The sequence below is a fragment of the Canis aureus genome, chromosome 13 (assembly GCF_053574225.1).
Source record: "Canis aureus isolate CA01 chromosome 13, VMU_Caureus_v.1.0, whole genome shotgun sequence".
Taxonomy (NCBI): Eukaryota; Metazoa; Chordata; class Mammalia; order Carnivora; family Canidae; genus Canis; species Canis aureus.
Genome location: NC_135623.1, coordinates 22,743,895 through 22,763,071, shown reverse-complemented (window position 1 = coordinate 22,763,071; position 19,177 = coordinate 22,743,895). Strand labels below are relative to the sequence as shown.

The 19,177-nt window shown below is 42.7% G+C and overlaps 1 protein-coding gene across 2 annotated transcripts; it reads left to right on the top strand.

Annotated features, from left to right (window-relative positions):
* Positions 1-269: 269 nt before the first annotated feature.
* On the top strand, positions 270-13,051 carry KLF17 (KLF transcription factor 17). Of its 2 annotated transcripts, XR_013350457.1 has the most exons (4): positions 270-409; positions 10,558-11,416; positions 11,770-12,082; positions 12,776-13,051. XR_013350457.1 is itself a non-coding variant. In XM_077845307.1 (3 exons), the coding sequence occupies exons 1-3, from the start codon at positions 332-334 to the stop codon at positions 12,012-12,014; spliced, it is 1,182 nt and encodes a 393-aa protein (XP_077701433.1). In that variant the 5' UTR covers positions 270-331; the 3' UTR covers positions 12,015-13,045. The 2 variants fall into 2 exon arrangements, 1 of the variants encoding a protein (XP_077701433.1); XM_077845307.1 differs by having other exon boundaries at positions 11,770-13,045.
* Positions 13,052-19,177: the final 6,126 nt, after the last annotated feature.

The window sequence follows — 19,177 nt, the reverse complement described above, 5'->3', positions numbered from 1 at the left end:
TCTGACTGAAGGGTGGATGGCCTCATGGGGGGGCGGAGCAGATGTAAGACCCAAGATGTGCTGAAGGTGTGAGGCCCCCTGTTAGTGACCCTGCGGTGGCTGGGCAGGACCCGGGTGCCTGGGGGGAGGGTGGGGGGGTGGAGGAGGGGGGCGGGGCCGCTGCTGTGGGCGGGGCGGTGGGTGCGGCCCTTGGCTCCGCCCCCGCAGGGTGGGAAGTAGAAGGTGAGCGAGGCAATTGTGACTGCGGCGTGGTGGTGTCAGGACTCGCGACCTGCGACGCCCAGCGGCTCAGCTGTGCTCCGGTGTGGGCCTGGACCCCCACGCGGCCCCGATGTGCAGCCCAACCCAGGCTGAGATGGAGCAGGAGGCCCGGAGGCTCAGCCAGGGGCAGCAGGGGCAGCCCCAGCTGGTGCAGGTGAGTCCAGAAGTCAGCCCTTGGGCCGGGCGTGGGGGGCTCCGGGCGGGGTGGGTGCAGGCTGGCAGAGGGAAGCAGAAATGCGGGTTTCAGAAGTGTGAGGGACAGGTTTGGGAAGGGGAGGGGTGGCAAATCGAGGACATAAATCAGGTGTCGTTTATGCAATGAAAACTCACCGAGCCTGAGAACCTGTACTGGGCTCTGGGGGTAAAAAGGGCCCAGGTAACGCCGTGTCGAGGGACTTGAGAACTGGCTGGGTGAACGGTTTGCAGGACCTGAGGCCGGACACAGTAAGCATCTCCCTTGGAGGAAGCAAAAGATGGGCCTAGAACTAAGGCCAAGAGCCTGATGGGAGAGTGAGTGGCCCCGGGGAAAGGAGGCAGGGATTTCCCGGCTCCAGTAGGAAGCCACTGAAGAATTTAAACGCCACCAGTTATGATTAGATTTGCTTTGAGTCAAGAGTGCCCTGATAGAAGTGAGCAGAAATCAAGGCGATTTGTTGGGAAGGTACTGGGGTCTCATTTGGTGAGAACTAAGACAGCAGCCTAACTAGGGAGGTGAGCATGGTGACCACCAACTGGTGATCTTGGATGTGTTTTGGAGGTAGACACCACAAGAATGGATAATTAACCTACAAGTAGGTGGTGAGAGCCAGCCAGGACACCTTCCCAGATTTCTGGCTTGCACAATTGAGCAAGAAGAGTGACATTTTGTGAGACAGCAAAGGATGACAAGGAACAGGCTTGTTTTTTACTCCTGTGGGTGGGCGAGTAAGGATGAGCAGGACTTTTAGATACAAACCGTTGAAGTGCCTTTGGGCTATCCAAATGGACTGAGCAGTAGGCAGCTGGGAGATTCAGAAGTCTACCCTGGAGCTACTGGCTTAAGAAAAGGTGGAATATAAACTGAAATGGATCATTAGCATGAGAAAGATTGCCTAGTAAGTGCAAGTAAGGGGAAACTGTAGAGGAGACAGAGGCTCTCCCAGGGAGAAGGGAAGGAGAAAAGGCAAGCAAGTGTGACAAGGTGTTCCTGAGGGCAAAGGAAGAAGATGTTTCAAGAAGAATGTGGTTAGTCATCTCCAGAGCTCCTGAGAGGTCAAGCAAGAAGGGGTCTGACAAGTGTTTGGACTTAAGTGACAAGAAGGTCGTTGATGAGTTTTATGAAAGCTGTTTCTGCGGAGAAATGGGGGCCAGATTGAATTTGGGGGGATAATTAGATATGGTAGTGGTGAAGGGGTATATTCTAGACATCTCCAAAGAAGTTGCTTGTGAAGGATCAGGAAAATAGGGCCATCACTGAGACGGAGGTAGGAGGAGCTGAGTCACCTGGAAACACCCACCGGACCGACAGTTATCTAGAGCTTGTTGTGTGCCTACTTCATGGAGTGGTGAATACAGCAGATAGGATCTCCCCAGTCCTCCTAGGGTGAAGGAAAATTTTCTTCCATAATCAGAATATTTTCAGACCTACCAAAATTCTAATTAACATCATCTTAAATGTCATTCTTATTCAGATTCCCCTAGTTGTCACTAAAATGTTCTTTACGCTAATATGTCCAAACCAGGATCTGATCTAAGCTCGCAGCTGCATCTGATTGTTACATCTCTTGACCTTCTTTGAAATTAGAATATTTTTCTTTTTTTCCCAACTGACTTTCCATTTTTCATGTTCCATGATCCTAAGTTGTCTTGTAGATCATTCCTTCTTCTGGATTCATCACATTGTGTTCTTACGGTATAATTCAGCTTCTGACTCTTGTATTACTTCTAAATTGGTGTTGGACCTTAAAGCTTTATTGTATTCCTTTTTTTAAATTAAGGTTTTATTTATTTATTTGTTCATGAGAGACACAGAGAGAGACAGAGACATAGGCAGAGGGAGAAGCAGGCTCCCTGTGGGGAGCCTGATGTGGGACTTGATCTCGGGACCCTGGGATCATGACCTGAGCCGAAGCAGATGCTCAAACACTGAGCCACCCAGGTGTCCTGCTTCACTGTATTCCTGATTGTTGGTAAGAATGTGTCATAGAGGGGATCCCTGGGTGGCTCAGCGGTTTAGCGCCTGCCTTCAGCCCAGGGCGTGATCCTGGAGTCCGGGGATGGAGTCCCATGTCAGGCTCCTGGCATGGAGCCTGCTTCTCCCTCTGCCTGTGTCTCTGCCTCTCTCTCTCTGTCTATGTCTATCATGAATAATTAAATAAAATCTTAAAAAAAAAATAAATAAAAATAAATAAATAAATAAATAAAATCTTAAAAAAAAAAAGAATGTGTCATAGGTACAGTAGGCTCCATCTTCATCAGGAGACACATCTGGCTCCCCCATTTGGGTAACACTAGGCCTAGCCCTTGGATTAAGGTGAAAATCCTGATCTCTCTATTCAAACTTAACATTTAGCCTCGTGGTCAGAAAGTAATCTGTGTAATGTTATCTTAGGTACATCCAAATGCCCCGTTCCCCAGCAATCATTCACCCACTGGTGTCAACCAAATATTAATTTTCCCTTAATCAAAAGTTTTAAGGATTGTAAAATAATGATTTTTCCAATTTATTATTCTTTCTACATTTATTAGTTTGTATTCTTTTGTAAAGCAGGATTTTTCTTAAACCACTGGGCTCTTGTGATTTTGAAATGTTTCTTACTGGAAAAGTATAACAAACAATTTTCACTTCAATTCACAATGTTCAAAGCTTCTGTTAAAACCAATAGTCATTATTTTTGATTCTCAAATTGTCGCAAATTTGTCTAGTGGGAACTCCTTCTTTTTTTTTTTTTTTTGTTTGTTTGTTTGTTTGCTAAGATTTTATTTATTTGAGGGATCCCTGGGTGGCGCAGCAGTTTAGCGCCTGCCTTTGGCCCAGGCGCGATCCTGGAGACCCGGGATCGAATCCCACGTCGGGCTCCCGGTGCATGGAGCCTGCTTCTCCCTCTGCCTGTGTCTCTGCCTCTCTCTCTCTCTGTGTGACTATCATAAATAAATAAAACAAATTAAAAAAAAAGATTTTATTTATTTGAGAGAGACAGAACATGAAAGAGAGAGGGACAGAGCATGAGTGGGGAGAGGGGGAGGGAGCGCTAACTCTCCACCCAAGCAGGGAACCGGATGTGGAACTCTGTTCCTGGGATCATGACCTGAGCCAAAGGCAGGGACTTAAACCAACTGAGCCACTCAGGTGCCCAGTGGTGGGAACCCCTTCTGTGTACTTTTTTTAGACATTTAAAAAAAGTGTAGTAAAATCCATATAACAAAAATATTATAACCGTTCTAAGTGTATAATTAGTGGCATTAATCATATTCACATTACTATGCAACCATCCCCACTATTAATCTCTGCAACTTTTTTCATCTTGCCTGATTGAAATTCTTTAACCAATAAAAAGTAACTTCTCAATTCCATCCCCTCAAACCCCTGGCAGAATCACCATTCTACTTTCTGTCTCTGAATTTGACTTCCTCGGATACCTCATATGAATGGAATCATACATTATTTGTTTTTGGGACTAGCTTATTTGACTTAGCTTAATATCTCCCAGACTCCTTCATGTTGCAGTATGTGTCCGAATTTCCTCCCTTTTTTTTGTAAGGCCGAATAACACTCCAATGTAGGTATATGCCACATTTTGTTCATCCATTCATCGGTTGATGGACACTTGGGTTGCTTCCACATTTTGGCTACTGTGAGTGATGCTGCTCTGAACACAGGTGTACAAATATCTGTTTCAGTCCCTGCTTTCGGTTCTATAGGTAGATACCAGAAGTGGAATTGTACAAGGATTCCAATTTCTCCGTATCTTGCCAACCCTTTGGTTGTTTCTGTTGTTGTTGTTTTGATAACAATCATTTTAAATGGATGTGAAGTGGTATCACATTGTGGATTTGATTTGCATTTCCCTAATTAGTTATGTTGAGCATCTTTCATTTGCTTATTGGCCATTTGTGTATCTTTGGAGAAAAGTCTAGTAAAGTCCCTTGCCCATTTTTGAATCAAGTTGTTTGTTTTTATGTTAAATTTTAGGAGCTCTCTATATTTTCTGGGTATTTCCATTAGATATGTGATCTGCAAATGTTTTCTCCCATCCTGTGGGTTGCCTTTATATTCTGTTAGTGGTGTCTTTTGATGCACAGAAGATTTTAATTTGATGAAGCCCAACTTTGTCTTTTTTCTTTTGTTGCCTGTGCCTTTGGTGTCATATCTGAGAAATCATTGCCAAATCCAATGTCTTGAAGCTTTTCCCTTGTTTTCTTCTAAGAGTATTATAGTTTAGCTCATATGTTTAGGTCTTTGATCCATTTTGAATTAATTTTTGTATGTGATATTAAGTGAGGGCCCTTCATTCTTTTGCATGAGGATATCCAGTTATACCAGCACGATTTATTGAAAAGGCTGACTTTTCCCCCGTTAAACAATCTTGGCACCCTTGTTGAAAATCACTTGACCGTATGTGTGGGGGTTTATCTCTGGGCTCTATTCCTTTCTGTTGGTGAATAGGTCTATGCTTAATGCCAATATTACACTGTTTTGATGATTTAGCTTTGTAAATTTTGAATCACGAAGTGTAAATTTTCCAATTTTGTTCTTTTTCAAGATTGTTTTTGGCTCTTTGGTGACCTTTGAAATTCCATATGAATTTTAGAGGGTAGATTTCTTTTCTTTTCTTTTCTTTTTTTTAAAGATTTTATTGATTTATTCATGAGAGACAGGGAGAGAGGCAGGCTTTATGCCAGGAGCCCGATTGATCCCGGGACTCCAGGATCATGCCCTGGGCCTAAGGCAGATGCTCAATTGCTGAGCCACCCAGTCATCCCTAATTTCTCTATTCTTGCAGGAAAGGTATATTGATAGGGGTTGTATGGAATTTGTAGATAACTTTGGATAGCATTGACATCATAACTATTAAAGTCTTCCAATCCATGAACGTTAAAATGTCTCTCCATTTATTATGTCTTTAATTTCCTTCAGTAATATTTTGTAGTTTTTGGTGATTAAGTTAACCTCTTTGGTTATTTCTAAGTATTTCTTCTTGATGCTATTGTAAATTGAATTGTTTTTCTAATTTCCTTTACATATAGCTCATTGTCAATGTATAGAAACAACTGATTTTTGTGTGTCTGATTTGAATCTTTTTTTTTTAATTTAAATTTTAGTTAACATACAGTGCGATATTGGTTTCAGGAGTATAATTCAGTGATTCATCACTTACATGCAACACCCAGTGCTCATCACAAGTGCCCTCCTTAATCCCCATCACCCATCTAACCCAACCCCCCCACCTCCCCTCCATCAGCCTTAAGTTTGTTCTGTATCCTTAAGATTCTCTTATGGTAGGGGATCCCTGGGTGGCGCAGCGGTTTGGCGCCTGCCTTTGGCCCAGGGCGCGATCCTGGAGACCCGGGATCCAATCCCACGTTGGGCTCCCGGTGCATGGAGCCTGCTTCTCCCTCTGCCTGTGTCTCTGCCTCTCTCTCTCTCTCTCTCTCTGTGACTATCATAAATAAAAATTAAAAAAAAAAAAAAAAGATTCTCTTATGGTTTGTTTTCCTCTCTCCTTCCCCCACCCCATTCCCATATGTTCATCTGTTTTCTTTCTTAAATTCCACCTATGAGTGAGATCATATGGTATTTGTCTTTCTCTAATTTCACTTAACATAGTGCACTCTAGCTCCATCCACATCGTTGCAAATGGAAAGATTTTTTTTTTTTTTTAAGAGAAGGAGAGGGAAATAGAAAATCTTAAGCAGGTTCCACACCCAGCCCAATGTGTGGCTTGATCTCATGACTGTTAGATCATGACTTGAGCCAAAATTAAGTCATTCACTTAACTGAGCCACACAGGTACCCCCAAGATTTCATTCTTTTTTTTTTTTAATTTTTATTTATTTATGAGTCATAGAGAGAGAGAGAGAGGCAGAGACATAGGCAGAGGGAGAAGCAGGCTCCATGCACCGGGAGCCTGACGTGGGATTCGATCCCGGGTCTCCAGGATCGTGCCCTGGGCCAAAGGCAGGCGCTAAACCGCTGCGCCACCCAGGGATCCCCGATTTCATTCTTTTTGATGCCCGAATAATATTCCATATATATATATATACCACATTTTATCTATTCATCAGTCGATGGACATTTGGACTCTCTCTATAGTTTGGCTACTGTTGATGATGCTGCTATAAACATCAGGGTGCATATACCCCTTCAAATCTGTATTTTTATATTCTTGGGTAAATGCCTAGTAGTGCAATTGCTGGATCATAGAGTAGTTCTATTTTTAATTTTTTGAGGAAACTCCATACTGTTCTCCAGAGTAGCTGCACCAGTTTGCATTCCCACCAGCAGTGCAAGAGGGTTCCCCTTTCTCCACATCCTCGCCAACACCTGCTGCTTCTTCTGTGGTAAATTTTAGCCATTCTGACAGGTGTGAGGTGGTATCTCATCATGGTTTTGATTTGTATTTCCCTGATGATGAGTGATATTGAGCATCTTTTCATGTGTCTGTTAGCACTCTGGATGTCTTTTTTTGGAAAAGTATTCATTTCTTGAATTTGAATCTTACTACTTTTAGGGTAGTGGGGTGGCTCAGTTGGTTAAGTATCTGCCTCTAGGTTTCCGCTCAGGTCATGATCTCAGGGTCATGGGATGAAGCCCTGAGTTGGGCTCTACTTCAGTGCTTGAGATTCTCTCCCTCTCCTTGCTGCTCACACAAGTGCACTCTCTCTCAAATAAAATCTTTTTAAAAAATAAATCTTAAAATCAATCAATCAATCTTACGGTGCGGTCTTTGTCAGCTTCCACCGTGGTGTACTGTGGTCAGGGTCAAAAAGTGCAGACGGTGATAGGTCAGCCCATCAATCTCATCTTCAGATACTTGCAAAATAGATCTCGGATTCAGGTTGGCTTTATGAGCGAGTAAACATGCAGATAGAGGGCTGTATCATTGGTTTTGATGAGTACATGAACCTTGTATTAGATGATGCCGAAGGGATTCATTCTAAAACAAAGTCAAGAAAACAACTGAGTCGGATCATGCTAGAAGGATGCTCCTAAGTGTCTCCAACTAGAATGATTAATGAAGTGAGAAATTCTTGAGAAGGCCGTGTAGTTTGTTTTTTTAGATGTCCTTTGTTGGGAATATAGTTCTAAAACCCTTATTTGTATTGTTTTGATTACCTTCATGTTATTACCAGAGGACAATAAATGCTGTGGGATTGTTTTTATTTAAAAATAAAGTGAATCTTGCTACTTTTTCTGAATTTATTAGTTCTAACAGGTGTGTGTGTATGTGTAATCCTTACGGTTTCTACATATAAGATTGTATCATCTGGAAACATAGTTTACCCTTTTCCCCTGCTTTTTACACTTTTTATACTTTTTCTTATTTTCTATTTTCTTATTCTTGCTCTGATTAAGACTTTCAATACAATGTTGAATAAAAATGGTAAAAGTGGGCATCCCTGTCTTCTTGATCTTAAAGGAAAAGTCTTTAGTCTTTCATCATGAGTATGATGTAAGCTATGGGTTTTTCATAAATACCCTTTATCAATTTGGAAGTTTTTTTCTATTCTTTTTTTTTTTTTTTTTTTTTTTTCATCATGAAAGGATATTGGATTGTTTCAAATGCTTTTTTCTGCTTTTTTTACCCCCTTATTTTACTTTGATTTGCAGATGCTGAATAAGGCTTGTTTATTCCTGGGATAAATCCCACTTGGTCATGTTGTATAATCTGCTTAATATGCTGGTGGATTTGGTTTGCTTTTTTTTTTTTTTTTTTTTAGTATTTTTTTTTGCATCGTGAAAGATGCATGAAAGATGTTGGTCTCTTTGCTTTATTTGTGTCTTTGGGTTTGGTATCAAGGCAATGCTAGGGTGAGTTAGCAAGTATACCCTCCTCTTCAATATTTTGGAAGAATTTGAGAAGCATTGATATTCTTCTTTAAATGTTTATAATTAAGCCATTAAGCCATCAAGTTCAAGGTTTTTCTTTGTCCTAGAGCCTTTTGATTACTGATTCAGTCTCTTTACTAGTTATGGGTCTGTACAGATCTTCTATTAATTCATGATTCAGTTTTGGTAGGCTTTTGTCTTTTTAAGAATTTATCCATTTTATTTAGGTTATCCAAATTATTGGCATGAAATTGTTCATAGTATTCTCATAATCTTTTTCATTTATGTAAAATTGGTAGAAATGTCTTCACTTTCATATTTTTCTTGATCAATCTAGCTAAAGTTTTGGCAATTTTGTTAATCTCTCCAAAGAGCCAGCTTTTGGTTTTATGGATATATTTTTCTAATATTTCTTTCCTTCTGCTAGCTTTGGGATCAGCCATTCTTCTTTTTCTAGTTCCTTAAGGTGCAAAGCTAAGTTGTGGATTTGAGATTTTTTTTTTATTATAAGTATTTACAGCTATAAATTCCCTCTTAGGGAAAATGTACAGAATGTTTCCTATTTAAATTCACCATTACTTTTACTGACTTTTACTCTGATTTTCTTTTTTTTTTTTTTTTATTTATTCATGATAGGCACACAGTGAGAGAGAGAGAGGCAGAGACACAGGCAGAGGGAGAAGCAGGCTCCATGCACCGGGAGCCCGACGTGGGATTCGATCCCGGGTCTCCAGGATCGCGCCCTGGGCCAAAGGCAGGCGCCAAACCGCTGCGCCACCCAGGGATCCCTACTCTGATTTTTATGATAGAATTTTTCACTTGCTAAAAATCATGATCTTTCACAATATTATTTTGAAACTATTTTAGTGAAAAATAACACTCAGAGAAGTGAATATAAATGTACAGCCTAATGAATTACTACAAAGTGAAGATCTATGAAACATTGCCACCACCACAGAAGCTCTTCCAGGGCCCCTTATGCTTCCCTCCCTCCTCTCTAATATAAGCTGTAGCCTGTAATCTGGATGCAACTTCTTTGAATTCCTCTGTTTCTGCTCTGTGATATTTCTGTAGTTGGTGTAAAAGTTGACATTGCTTTAAGTTTGCTTTCTTTTTGTGTGTTTGTGTGTGTGTGTATGAATGTTGCTCATTTTTCCTTGATCTGTGGCAACATTTTTACTGGTGAAAATTTTTTTAAAGATTTTATTTATTTGAGACAGAGTACATGTGAAAGAAAGAGCATGAGCAGTGGGGAGGGGCTGAGGGATAGGGAGAAGCAGGCTTCCTGGAGCCTGATGCAGGGCTTGATCCCAGGATCCCGAGGTCATGACCTGAGCTGAAGGCAGACACTTAACCAAATGAGTCACCCAGGAACCCTGAGGTTTTTTGTTGTGGTTGTTGTTTTTGTTTTTTGAGATTGCAATCTTCAATTTCTGTTTTGGTGTCATAGTATCTTTCATGGATACTGTATTTTTTACTTACATTTTGGTTTTCATATTTGAATGGATTGGTCTTTTCTGAACTGTCACAGTGGAGGGGCAGATGGGAGGTTATGGGTTCGCTTTCTCAGTTTCTCAGCTCAAGAGCTCTCTCTGATGCTACAGTACTGGACAGCTTTAAAAAATATGATTCTTGGATCCTGTCCTGTTTCAAGAAGTTCTACTACCAATCTCTTCCTCACTTCGCTTCACACCAGTTAGTCATCCAGGAACACTGCCTCTGACTTCCAAGCCAATCTACCCCCCTTGTTAAAAGTCTGTCTCTCTTCCTCACCTCCTCCAATACTTGATCTCAGACTCGTCCACAGTAGTTCCAACTCAACCGAGACCCTCTCTGTAAGTAAATATTTGCAGAGCCATGACTCTTTGAAACCTTAATCCTTCCTACTTTTGTGACTTTCTGCAATTAGGCTGATTTTGGATGTCTTTCACCCTCATGCTTAAAGATAATCTTTGAAGGTTTTCTCAGAGTTTTACTGAAGGTGAAGGTTGTCGAATATTTTATTTGCTCCCTTGGTTGCATTTTATGAAATAAACAATGTGGCAAGGAGGAAACATGGCATGAGTCACATCTAGGCATTCATTATGCTCCTATCAACCAGACCTGCATCCTAGAAAGCCTGAACCGAATGGCCTGGAGGCAGGATAATTCAGGGAAGATATATTGGAGGCTGGATTAGGGTGGGGTCTGGAGATGGGAAGGAGGGACGTGTGGAACTGGAATTTGAGCTAGGGTGAATTTCATCCCACTCTCTCTCTCTCTTCAAGGATACTGAGAAGTCAATGTTCGTCTTGGACATGTCTCCATCTCCTAGACACAGTGGAGTGCACACCTCTTGGAATGATGGTGCACCAGGCATTCAACACTTCCACCAGTGCACAGAGCTGGCAAGGGTCCCCTTGGCCTTAGCTGAGGCACCCAGTCAGAATGCAAGTGAAATGGGGCCGCAGTTCAGTATGTCGCTGCCTGAGCATGGTGTGAGCTACTGCCCCCAAGTGACTCACACTCCTTCCCAGATGATTTACTGTGAGGGAATGGCTCCCTCCCAGCCAGGAATGATGATTTTCAAGGGGCCCCAGATGATGCCCTTAGGAGAGCCCAGTATTCCAGGGGTGGACATCACCTTTGGTAGGAATCTAAGGATGCCCCCCAGTGGGCTGCCAGTCTCAGCTCCCAGTGGAATCTCAATGACATCCCACATCAATGTGCCAACAATGCCTTATTCTGGCCCCCCAATGGTACCTTCTAATAGAGACTCTTTAACACCTAAAATGTTATTGGCCCCCACCGTGCCTTCTACTGAGGCCCAGGCAATGCTCCCTTCTTTGAGTCAGATGCTGCCGCCTAAAAACCCCCATGACTTTAGGATGAACCCAGCTGGGTCCCCATCATTTCTGGCTTTAGAATCCCAGGACTTTCTCAGCCAGCCAGGCTCCCAGAAAGACCCCTTCCTACCCCAGCAGCCCATGCGTGCTTCACAGAAAGCAGAGCGGTACTCCAGGGCCCAGGAAAGGGCTTCCAGGAGAAGATTCCCTGTTTCAAGGCCTTACTGCTGTCAATATGAGAGCTGTGGAAAAGCTTATACTAAGCGCTCCCACCTTGTGAGTCACCAACGCAAACACACAGGTGAATAAGGTGTCACATATAAGTGGGATAGGATTGGGTAGGGTAGAGGAGTTTCTGGGTTTTAGATTTGTGCTGGACCATGGGTTTGTAATGGCTTGGGACTAGTTTATCATCCTTCAAGCTTGGGGTAAAGATACATTGGCCCCAATATTTACTTTCCCACCATCTAGTGCAACCATGCCAAAATCATGGGGATTGCTGATTGTTTTGCCTCCTCACTACTTTCCCTTGGTTTTCTTTTGGTTTCTCAACCTTGACTGCTCTTCTTTAATAGAGTCAGACCCCTTTCAATACACCTGCTGGCATATTCTTCTACTTAATTTCTTCTGTTCCTTGTCTCCCCCCGCCCCCAGGTGAGAGGCCCTATAAATGCATGTGGGAAGGCTGTACATGGTCTTTCTTCCGTTCTGATGAGCTTGGACGACATATGCGGATACACACCAGATATCGACCACATAGATGTGATCAGTGCGGCCGACAATTCATGAGATCTGACCATCTCCGGCAACACCAAAAGACTCATCTACGGGTGCCAGGACCCCCAGACCCACAGGACAACAATGGACAGATGGCTGGTCCTCCTGCTCCTGGTCTTTAGGCCAATCTCCTCTTCACATCTTGGCTTCTCTACCCAGATCTTGCCTGCCTCTGACCAGCTAGTCTTCGGTAGGTGCAGGCTTAGATGAAGACAGAGAAAGATTGTGAGGTGGTGTTAAAGCCTACATGAGCTCTGGACCCAGTCAGAGGCTCCTCAAAACTGTCTTGCATCCCCTTGCCTCTCTGGGGCTGCCGACTTTTGCCAAGTTTAGCCACATGGGAAAATGGAGGCAAGTAGAGATTGGGAGCTTTATCAAAAAGCTGTTTGTCTTGTGTCCCTCCCCAGTTTGAAACTCTTTATTGACTCTCCTTTGCCTGCTACATAAAATCCAACTTCCTTATCTTCAACTTATATAGTTTCCAGAGCCAGACTGTTCAAATCCTGAATTTACCACTTATTAGCCCTGTGACCTTGAGAAAGATCCTTGATAATAACTATGCCATGTTTCTTCATTTGGTAAATGAGAAAAAGTATTGGACTGTTTTGGACACATCTTATGTACTGAATCAGATTCTCTCTGGCACTCATCAGTCACATTCCTAGAGATTGTCTCTCCTGTATCTTCCAGACTTGGATGGAATGCCAAGTCTGTCGGGCATGGAATCGGGCATCTCAAGTTGCTATTAGCAACCCAGAAGTGTGGGGGAGTTAATGCTCCTGAGGTAAGGTTTGACTAATAGGAGATTGGAGAAAGTCAGGGAGATAAAGTCCTTCTTCCCTCCTTTTCCTCAATTACTGCAAGGCACTGTTTCTCCAAACAGTTCCGCCAATGGGGAGATCACCCAGGTAGCCATTGGATACAACTACTGTGTTTCTTCAAGGCTTGTCCTGAAGCAGGACCCAACTGCTATCACTTTGCTTTACCGCCAGTTCTTCCCTGCCCTTCTTCCCTTTTCTCACCCAGTGCCCTGGGTTTGTAACTCTCAAATAAAACTTCAGTACTTAGTTCTTGTTGTAGGCTCTGTTTTCTAGGTAACTTGGGGGTGGAGGACATTAGACTGGGGCAGAGAAGGACAAAGCCTATTGTAACTTTCTCTCCCCCCTTAACTGAGCCCAGGTATCTGTACTACCAAATACCAGGTACTAAAGGTCCTGTTCTGCCCTGATCCTCCCCTAGGGTCGAGAGCGTGATAACTATCCTGGGTACTCAGGTAGTTTTGAATCTCATTTCTGTACTTCTGTCTCAGCCAGCCATTCCACTGACCAGCAAAGTAATAGAAAGGAACTTGCCTAAACTCAGGTGGTAGAGCTGGGATCTCAACCAGAATCTATTCTAGAAATGATACCTTCTGCGGGTGTTACCAAGCACTGCCAGGTGATGGCCACAGAGAGATGAATCAGGTCCAGTTCCTATGGCTAAGGGATCATCTTGGTCTAGGGGCTGAGAAGTCCACCTAGGTGTGGTGGCCATGGAGAGGAGGAGCACCTAAAGGGAAGATCAGAAAGGTTTTCTGGGGGAGGTCACCCTTGAGCTAAGTGAGTATATGTAACATCTAGTAACCCCTTAAATGTTGGGATAAACTGAGCAGGTGGGGATCCCTGGGTGGCGCAGCGGTTTAGCGCCTGCCTTTGGCCCAGGGCGCGATCCTGGAGACCCGGGATCGAATCCCACATCAGGCTCCCGGTGCATGGAGCCTGCTTCTCCCTCTGCCTATGTCTCTGTCTCTGTCTGTCTCTCTCTCTCTCTCTGTGACTATCATAAATAAATAAAAATTATAAAAAAAAAAAAAAAAAAAAAAAAATAAACTGAGCAGGTGAATGAAGAGGAAAGAATTCCAGACAAATTGCAGAGTAAACACAACTGCTCAGAAGAGAGTCAACCAGGAAGCTTCCATTCATTCGACAAATGTTCTTTGAGCCCACTACAAAAAGCATCACAGTTGTGGGGACTCCTGGGGTGGGGGGCAGGGACAATGGAAGGGTGTGTCAGGGAAGAAAAACTTCTCAAGGAGGTGCTTGAGTCAGAGCTGAAGGACTCATGGGGGTTAATCAGACCTCCATTTCCTGGAAGTCTAACCTTGGTCATATCCGGTGTTGGACACTAAGGACTTAGAGCATAACAATGCCTTGTTCTGTCCATTAAGACCACAGACAAATATTCTGAAAGCACTCAGTGTTGCCAAGAAGAGGAGCCAAACTTCTGGGGGGCTCATTTATTCGGCATTGTGAAAGTCCCACATTTGATGACCTGTCACCCCCATCCCTACCCTCACCCTCTCCTGCATGGCCATCTTGGTCTGTTCCCCTAGTGGCCCCAGTGTACCTGGGCAGGCATTCAAGTGCCTTCCCACCTAAACTCCGAGGGGAGTTGAGATGATAAATAAGGGCAGGGGGTACTATATTGTGACCCAATGAGTGGCCCAAGGTCTCTTTCATTCCCACCTGGGCACTAGGTCCCTCCTGTGAAGCAGCACATTTCAAGCTTGATACGCCAGCACTGGTCTCCATCCCCTGCCCTACCTGCTCACACACATCCCTGATGGTAGGGTCAGAAGGCCAGATTGCTTGTTGGGACATAAGAGAGAGGTCTGTTGGTGACTAATTACTTTCACCAAGGACTGGAACTGGGAGGAGCCAGAGTGGGCAAGGGTTGTGCCGCATGCCTTACAGTGGTGGGCAACACAGGCCCCTGCCCTGTGGGGATCACAATCTAGTGGAGGAAGGACACTAGAAATATGCAGAGTGCAGTGAGGACAAATATCAGGGACTTGCTGTGATAGGACAAGGGGATTAGGAAGGCATTTCCTCAGGACATAAGGTTTGAGCTCAGAGGTGAGGACTAACTGGGAGTTAGGCAGATAAGGAGGTTAAGGAAGTTATTGAAGAGGAAAAGTCGGTCTATGCTTTAATATATTTTTTGTGTTTAAAAATTTTGTTTAATATTTATTTTAAACAAACTATATAATCATAAATATTTGTGTATTGCTTATTCAAACAAAGTATATATAAATCACAAATATTTGTGTGTGTTTCATTTTTAAATTCAATTAACATGATGTTAACCTCTGGTTTCAGAGGTAGAGGTCAGTGACTCATCAGTCTTTATAATACCCAGTGCTCATTACATCACATGCCCTTCTTAATGCCATCATCCACTTGCCCCATCCCCCACTCTTTTCCCTCCAGCGACTCTTTGGTTTTGTTTTTTCTATGATTCGTTTGTTTCCTATGATTAAGAGTCTCTTATTACGGTTGTCTCCCTCTCTGATTTCATCTTGTTTTATTTTTTCCTGTCTTCCCCCATGATCTTCTGTTTTGTTTCTTAAATCCCACATGAGTGAGATACATGATAACGTCTATCCTTTAGAGGTTACCTTATGGCTAAGCCTTCCCCAGCATTGTTCAACACCAGGCAGGATAGTGGGTGGGGTAAGACCTCGTGGGCTCCCAAGTAGGACTAATGGATTTTGAATCCCGCCTCTGCCATTTCCTGGCCATGTGGCCTTGGGCAATTTGCTTATCTCTGTGTCAGAGGGCAAGCCGGCAAGATTGACACCTTCAAGCTGAAGAGAGAATTAGTCACATTTAAAAAACGGTTTCTTCTGCTTCAGAGACAGGGAGTGCTCCCGGTGAGAGTGGAAGGCGGCTTGGATGGGGTGTGGCAGTGTAGGTGGAGAGTAGCAGAAAGATTTAAGAGATAAAATCAACCCTGCTGATAGCTGGATTGGATTGGTGAGGGAGTGGTCAAGGATAACTCCCAGGTTTATAGCTTGGTTCTAAGTGACACAGACAGAATGGATGAAGTCATTAATTTTTCCTTTTTTTTTTTTATTGCTAATGTCCATCATTTGCAAAAAATAGTTTGGCTCATATACAGTTTGAAGTAGTAACGTATTTACCCTTTATGCCACTTCAAAAAAAAGCACATACTAATAAATTTGAAGCCTTGTGCTCCCCTCTGACCACATTCCTCATCCTCCACAGAGGTGACCACTAACCTGAATTTTGGTTAATTTGTGTTTGCTTTCTTTGTTTTTACCCTATGTATATATTCTTGAACCATATTTTATTTTATGTGCTTTTGAACTTTGTTTATTCTGTTGGGGGTTCATTGAGCGTCTTCAATCAAAAAGTTTATAGTTCTCATAAAATTTAGAGTTTTTTGGCCATGTTTTGTCAATTTTTTTATCCTCCTCCCCTTTTCCTCCTGACATGCAATCTGCCCATATGATAGTCTGTTTGCTATAGTCCCACAGGCCACTGATGCTCTGTCCATTTTTTTCAATCTTTTCCTTCTCATATTAGACATCTTCATGCTAACTGATCTTTTCTTCTGCAGGATAATCTGCTCTCAGTTTTTCAGATACTGTAATTTGTCTCTAGAAATTCCATCTGGATCTTTTTAAAATCTTCTTATTCTCTCCTTATTATGCTCCTGTTTTTCTCTCCCTTGAACATATGAAACATAGTTAAAATAGCTGTTTTATGTCCTCCTATGCTAATTCCATCATGTTTGTCATTTCTGAGTCTGTAGTGATTGATTTTTCTCTTGATAATTGTCCTTATTTTCCTGCTTCTTTGAATAGCTGATAATTTTGTACTGGATGGGACGCCTGGGTGGCTCAGCGGTTGAGCTTCTGTCTCTGGCCAAGGGCATGATCCTGGAGTCCTGGGATCTAGTCCCACATTGGGCTCCCTGCAGGGAGCCTGCTTCTCCCTCTGCCTGTATCTCTGCCCCTCTCATGAATAAATAAATAAAATCTTTTTTTTAAAGATTTATTTATGATAGATATATATATATAGAGAGAGAGAGAGGCAGAGACAAAGGCAGAGGGAGAAGCAGGCCCCATGGAGGGAGCCCGATGTGGGACTCGATCCCTGGGCTCCAGGATCGCGCCCTGGGCCAAAGGCAGGGGCTAAACCGCTGAGCCACCCAGGGATCCCCAATAAATAAAATCTTTAAAAAAAAAAATTGTACTGGATGCCAGACAACTGTGAATTTACATTGTTGGTTGCTGGATTTTGTTTTATTCCTTTACATATTGTTGATTTCTATTTCTGGCATGCATTTTACTTTCTAGTTGGATCTCTCTGAGGATTACTTTTTTTTTTTACTTCGGGAATTTTTATTTATATGAGACTCACAGTTTAAGATTCTTTAGGACCATCCCAGAACTGCATTTTTTTCTAGGGCTAATTTAACCCCACCACTAAGGCAACATTCTAAGGATATTTCCTGGTCTATGTTGTATGTTTTTGCATTCTGGTTAGTGAAAACAGACTATTTCGGGCAGTCCTGGTGGCTCAGCGGTTTAGCGCTGCCTTCCGCCCGGGGTGGGATCCTGGAGACCCGGGATTGAGTCCCGTGTCGGGCTCCCTGCAGGGGGCCAGCTTCTCCCTCTGCCTGTGTCCCTGCCTCTCTCTCTCTGTCTGTGTCTCTCACGAATAAATAAATAAAATCTTAAAAAAAACCAAAACAACAACAACAACAACAACAACAACAAAAACCAGACTATTTCCCATTCTGTGTGAGATCCAGGAATAGTTCTGCTTACTTTTCAGTGTTTTCCCCCTCTAGCCTTGAGTAAAATCTTCTCATGCTTGATCAGTACTTAGTCGAAGACTCAAAAGGACACCTCTCTGGATCTTGAGCCACCCAGGCGCCCTTAATATTTTTTCTTTTTTTAGAGAGAGCATGAGCAGGGGTAAGAGGGTACGGGCAGAGAGAAAGAATCCCAAGTAGGCTCCTTGATTTATAGACGAAGGCTGACATAGGGCTTGATCTAAGATGGTGACCTGAGTCAAAACCAAGAGTCCAATGCTTAACTGACTGAGCCACCCAGGCTCTTCTCATTCTTTTTTTTTTTTTTTTTTTTTTTTAATTGAAAGTATAGTTGATACACAATGTTACATTAGTTTCAGGTGTACAACATTGTGATTTGACAAGTCTATACATTACACTATGCTCACTACAAGTGTAGCTACCATCTGTCAGCACACAATGCTATTACAATACCATTGACTATATTCTTTATGCTATACCTTTTGTCTCCATGACTTTTTTTTTTTTTTTTTAAGATTTTATTTATTCATCAGAGACAGAGAGAGAGGCAGAGACACAGGCAGAGGGAGAGGCAGGTTCCATGCAGGGAGCCCAATGTGGGACTCGATCCCGGACTCGGGGATCGTGCCCCAAGCCAAACACAGACGCTTGCTCAACCGCTGAGCCCTTTGTTCTCCACATCAACCGCCCCCCTCCCCCACACCGCCCCAGTCAGATCATTCTATTTATGGAACTGTTTCTGCTTCTGTTTTGCTTTTTACATCCCACATATGAAATCATACGGTATTTGTCTCTTGTGTTGGACATATTTCACTTAACATAATACCTTCTAGGTCCATCCATCCATGTTTTTGCGGATGGCAAGATCTCAATTTTTTCAATGACTGAGTAATATTCCATTGTATCTATATATACCGCATTTTCTTTATTCATTCATTTATCAATGGACACTTGGAGGACTTCCATATCTTGACTATGTAAATAATGCTGCAATAAACATAGCAGTGCATATATCTTTCAAGTTAATGTTTTCATTTTCTTTAGGTAAATGCTCAGTAGTGGAATTACTGGATCATATGGTATTTTTATTTTTAATTTTTTGAGGAAACTCCATGCCCTCTTCTGCAGTGGTTGCACCAATTTACATTCCCACAACCTCATCAACACTAGTTATTTTTTGTCTTTTTGATTCCAGCCATTCTGATTAGTAATGTTGAGTGTCTTTCATGTGTCTATTGGCCATTTGTGTTATCTTCTTTAGGAAAATGTCCATTCAGGTCCTCTGCCCATTCTTCGATTATTTGTGTTTCACAGTGTTGAGTTGTATAAGTTCTTTATATATTGGATATTAACCCTTTATTAGATATATAATTTGCAAATATCTAGGAGAATAATGCTTTTTTTTAAAGTAGCACTGTAATGAGAGATCCTAAAGTAGATGGGATGGGAGAATAATTCCTAAGGTAAGTGGGATGGGTTGGGATGTCTTCACAAGGTGGCAGGATATGGAGGCAAGCAGAAGAGATAGCTTCTCTGAGGAGGTGGAGGATGTAGGGGAGTTCCCAGATTATGGACGAATTTCAGAGAGTATAGTGGGCTAGTTTGGGAAGGATGGGAAATAAAAAATAAGATGGGGGAAGGCTTTCCAAAGGTCTTGGGA

Excerpts from the sequence above, each read along its gene's own strand:
- KLF17 (XM_077845307.1), top strand. The coding sequence starts at position 332 with ATGTGCAGCCCAACCCAGGCTGAGATGGAGCAGGAGGCCCGGAGGCTC. Across the intron at positions 410-10,557 it reads AGCAGGGGCAGCCCCAGCTG|GATACTGAGAAGTCAATGTT; the intron begins GTGCAGGTGAGT and ends TCTCTCTTCAAG. Across the intron at positions 11,417-11,769 it reads TCACCAACGCAAACACACAG|GTGAGAGGCCCTATAAATGC; the intron begins GTGAATAAGGTG and ends CCCCGCCCCCAG.